Consider the following 5,000-nt stretch of genomic DNA (forward strand, 5'->3'; position numbering starts at 1 on the left):
ATTTGTGAAACTATATAATTTTGAAAAATGAGGGCTATTTTAGGAAAGGTTTTTATTTCTTGCCTTAAATCAACTAATAATCGGAATCTACAATTCCTAAGCTTCCAGAAAATATAATACTTTATTGGGGGTTTTTATGAAACGTGTGACCGTGAAGGATGCAGCGACAACGCTACGTTGCCGTTTGGGGTACACTGATTTAAAGGACGTAAAACTCATGAGATGAATTGTTATGCTGCGTTCTTCCAACAGATCAGCATTCCGTTTTTCATAAAGAGATTAAATCTGTTAACGACTTCGACGCGTTTAGGTGATTAATAGTGGGCAATAGTTTTGAAGTTCTTTATTTGCTTTTGTCTGTTTTTCAGCAATAGTGCTGGTTTACGGTTTATTTGCGGATTTTCTGCAACGTGAATGCATAATTTCTTGACGCCGGACGTGGGGTGGAAAATGCGGGCCGTTGTTTGAACATTTTTTGGGTGTATGTGTTTTAATGAGTGCTGGTGTGGAAGGGGTTTTTCCAACGTAACTCTTAGAATTCGTACCTGATAGAGTAAGGTAGTAGAATTTTAAGTCTGACTTTCCAAATTAAAGATAGAACCGCAAGTCATTAGGATACGGTGTTGGTGCTGGTGACTTTGTTAAGCTGAAAGCAACTAAAAATGCTGCTATAATCGTCCTTTTGTTCTTAGATAGGAAGTTACTGTAATGATTTTGCAAATATCATTGCTTCTGTGTGAATTAAGGATGTAGTTGTTGGAAAAGAATTTGCCCAGCATTTTTGTTTCCGTGTTAGCAGCCACTTTCTCGTTGCAGTATCATAGGAGTTGTCGTTCTTTAATACACAGTAACTTACTGTTTTCAAGTTAAGCTATGATCCTCACAGTTATGAACGCAATTTTTGCAATTGCGTAAAGAAGCCTGAAAATTTCAGGACTTCAACGGGGTTTGAACCCGTGACCTCGCGATACCGGTGCGATGCTCTAACCAACTGAGCTATGAAGCCATTGACGTTGGGAGCTGGTCATTTGTGGGTTCCATTATGTTCCGGTGGGAATGAATCAATGATGAAATGATATATGAAATCAGGGGCACCCAACGAGAATATAGCTCAAAACCACTTAAACATAGCATTGTTAAACATATTTTAGTATATTTAAACGGTAGATACATGTATAGGCATATTTTTGCAATTGCGTAAAGAAGCCTGAAAAATTGCGTTCATAACTGCGAGGATCATAGCTCAGGATAGCTTCACTTGATTTCATATCCGCAGTTGATATATGATCCATTTCATATATCATTTCATCAGTAACTGTTTTGATGGTATCACTTTGCGTTGGGAATTGAAGAATTCGAAACAGTCATGGGGTTTGCGTGTAAATGTGTTTATTTAAAAATTATCCCTGTTTCTGAACAGCATGTTGTCTGGGTATTAATTTCGCTACGAACGAACAAACGAACCATTCACCATTTTTTGATGCTTTAAGGAAGCTTGCTGCGATTTTTGCTACGCTTGGATGTTTGGAGGAAGTGTATGGCGATTTCGCGACGCTTTAAGAACGAAGCATTCAACATTTCGGAGCGCTATTACAGTCAATCATTACTGCTGTTTCTGAACAACATGGTATAAGGATATTAAGGACACATTTGCAACATTTGTGAATGCTATTCTGGTCGATTTTTATAGTTTTCTATGCGTATATCCAAATTCTACTCTTTGAGAACAAAGCATACAACATTTTTGAGCAGCACAGCCTCCTTTGTTCATCAAAGTTTTTCGTTCTCTCACCACCTGAAACTTCCATGGCTACGCTTTAAGAACGAGGCATTCAACATTTCGGAGCGCTATTACAGTCAGTCATTATTTCTGTTTCTGAACAGCATGTTGTCAGGGTATTAAGGACACATTCGAAACATTTGTGCTTGCTGTTGTGGTCAATGTCTATAATTTTCTGCGTGTATATCGATATTTTAGTCACTATATGTTTTGAGGAAGTGTATGCCGATTTCGCGACGGTTTAAGAAGAAAGCATTCAACATTTCGGAGCGCTTTTACAGTCAGTCATTATTGCTGTTTCTGAACAGCATGTTGTCAGGGTATCAAGGACACATATTCCCAACATTTTGTGAATGCTGTTCTGGTCGATGTTTATAATTCTCTACGCGTATATCGATATTTTAGTCGCTACTCTTTGAGAACGAAGCATACAACATTTTTGAGCAGCACAGCCTCCTTTGTTTATCGAAGTTTTTCTTTCTCTCACGACCTGACACTTCCAAAAGTCGGGTCGACTTTTCAAATGACGGGTCGTCACGACCTAATCGGATCGTCACGATCCGTCGAGATATTTGAAGCTACCTCAGGCAGTTCAACTTCCGGCAGTAAATCTTACTTCCTTTTTAAACTTCACGACCCGACATCCGGTGAGTCCGGCCGTCAACAGCAATTGACGACCCGACTCAGTTCATGTATATTGGACATGTGTGATTTTTTCAACCTCGACCCCTTCATAACTATTCTTTGTGGGAAACCTATCTTTCAAAGTTCACCAGAATATTGATATTACAATTAACACAACTTGTGACCATGTTAATATTGAATGAAATGAAAGGAAAAAATAATCCTTTCATTTATCTGGACAATTTAAGCAATAATTCTTGTCTCCTATGGACACCTGAAAATCAGGTGGATTCAATGGGATTTAAACCCATGTCCTCTGTGATGCCGGTGCAATACTCTACATGTAGATACCAACTGAGCCGGCCATGAAGTCACACAGTTGGGAGTAGGTCAATTTGTTGGGTTCATTTGATCCTGTGAAGGGCTCAGTGAATTAAATAAATGTATATTTGAAGAGCGGGTTATAAAAGAAAGAAATCCTTGCACTTATCTACTAGTGGTAGACTATTTAAACAATTGTCTCTTATAGACACCTAAAAGGTTGAGGTGGATTCAACTGGATTCAAACCCATGATCTCTTCATGTTAAGATTCATCATACAGTACATGTACTATGTTCTGTTTTCATCACAATAATTATTACAGTATGCACTGCATCAATTCATGAGTATTGTGCAATCAAACTGATCCATTGACTCCTGGAAGTCAAACTTAACAGATTTTACTCTGTCTATCACCAGATGATTTACTCATCAACTGGGAGCATCCTGTGGCACCTGAGGGGTGAATGGGTTTAACTTAATAGGAATGATCTATTGCCTGCTGACAGTATGCAATGTACCGTTCAGGGTCCATCGTGGCACTTAGATCTACCATCCTTGGTACAAGTCTCTGTTGCTTATTTTTCTCCCAGCCAACACATTTCGGAATTCCTGAAACATAATTTTATCACTGTAAGTAAGTGTAATGGTACATGAAAAAGGTATGACACCCAAAAACTAAAAGAAGCACTAAATCAATCTTCAGTTTCTCTACCTCTTTTAAAGAGTCTAGGCACTCACACTCCTCTAATTTATGGAAGAGTTAGCAATTATACAGAAATGCAGTGGAGGATTGAGTTCAACATGTGAGCACCCAGAAGAACTCCAGATACAGCTGTAGTAGTCAGGGGGAGAACTGAACTCAGTACCTGCCCCTGGCATAATGGTGAACCTTAATTACATGTACTGGTATTTTAAATAAAACCAATCTTGGAATGGAAAGGGTAAAAAAGGTACCAAAAATAAGTTGCATGTAATACAAAATTAATTCAAAGTGGAGTGTAAATAATTAATTACATGTATGTCCTGGATATCAAGTGATAGATTATCCAGCAAGCCAGAGTAGAATATTATTTGTTTTATTAAAAACTCCATGATCAACAACTCTTCCATGTTGATTATATTTAGCTGTCTCGGTTGATTCTGGTCCAAAACGGCTTTTGTCGATCATTTTTTCTCACAGCTGCAAAAAGGTTTTCAGCTCGCTTTATTGCTAACACATTACTTGACCATATTAGGTACAGTACAGCAGGGATATGAACTGAGGAGGCAGTGTGGTCCAGTGGTTAGGGCACTTGCCTTGAGATCCGGAGATCCAGGGTTCAAGACCCGCTCTGACCATTCATTGAATTTGATCCTGGTAGGTTTTTTAATTTGATCCTGGTAGTCCCTGGTTCAACTTCCCAGCCGCACTTGTAAATAGCCAACTGGTTTGCCTCCAGCCAGTTGGGATTCTTAACAGTTGTTGTTGTTCTGTTCTGTTCTGTCGTTTCGTTATGTTTCATTGGCCCTGAAAAGCCCCTATGGGGAGCGGCCAATTAAGTATGTATTGTATTGTATTGTATAATTTGTAAATGATAGCTTGCGTTTGGTGAGCCAATGAAAATGCTTGAAATCTGATATCTGTAGTTCAGTTTTTAGTAACATCAAATAATACTAACAGTACACATAATTGTTATATTGAGACAAGCAATAAAAGATTGTTCCTCACAAACCAGTTTTTGAAAATGAAGGCAGTTTGACATTCAGCAGTAAGCTATGAGATGTATCTCTTTTGCCAGATCTGACCTGATCCCTCAAGCACAAAATCTTAATACTTGTCATGGCAGAGCCCCTGCAGGAATAACAAAGGCAATGTCTTTTTGTCTTTTCTTTTTACATCATTATAAAATTACTGTCAAATAGTGCTCATTGTATGTTTTCAGACCCTTATTGGGTTGTGTAATGTACTCACTAGGAGTTACATGTACTGTATTGTGATAATTGCTCAGTAAAAGTGGTGGGTCTCTAAACCTACAATGCCAGACCCCAGCTGACCCCACAAGCAATTTACAAAGTTGTACAAGGATCTTCTGGTAATGAACCTGTTTATTTCCTTGATATTCCTTGTGGGTTTCCAGATTCTAAAAAAATTATAATTTTTATGCCCGAACACTGAATTATGGAATTGATGTTAATGAACACAACATTTTGATTTCATTTCCAACAGTATCACTTTTTCAACTGACAGTTTTTTAAACTCTGAGATGACATTCATCTGGAGCCATCACACTTGTT

The 5,000-nt window shown here is 38.2% G+C and overlaps 1 protein-coding gene across 2 annotated transcripts in view; it reads right to left on the reverse strand.

Annotated features, from left to right (window-relative positions):
• The window catches only part of LOC138015670 (ubiquitin-like modifier-activating enzyme ATG7), a 41,390-nt gene that overhangs the window by 23,937 nt on the left and 12,453 nt on the right, over window positions 1-5,000 (reverse strand). For both annotated transcript variants that reach the window (XM_068862763.1, XM_068862762.1), the window contains exons 9-10: window positions 4,439-4,557; window positions 3,245-3,335 (exon numbers count right to left, since the gene is read on the reverse strand). In XM_068862763.1, the coding sequence (XP_068718864.1) occupies window positions 3,245-3,335; window positions 4,439-4,557 (210 nt within the window). The remainder of the gene's footprint in view (window positions 1-3,244; window positions 3,336-4,438; window positions 4,558-5,000) is intronic.

Source organism: Montipora capricornis, chromosome 9 (genome assembly GCF_036669925.1).
Source record: "Montipora capricornis isolate CH-2021 chromosome 9, ASM3666992v2, whole genome shotgun sequence".
Taxonomy (NCBI): domain Eukaryota; kingdom Metazoa; phylum Cnidaria; class Anthozoa; order Scleractinia; family Acroporidae; genus Montipora; species Montipora capricornis.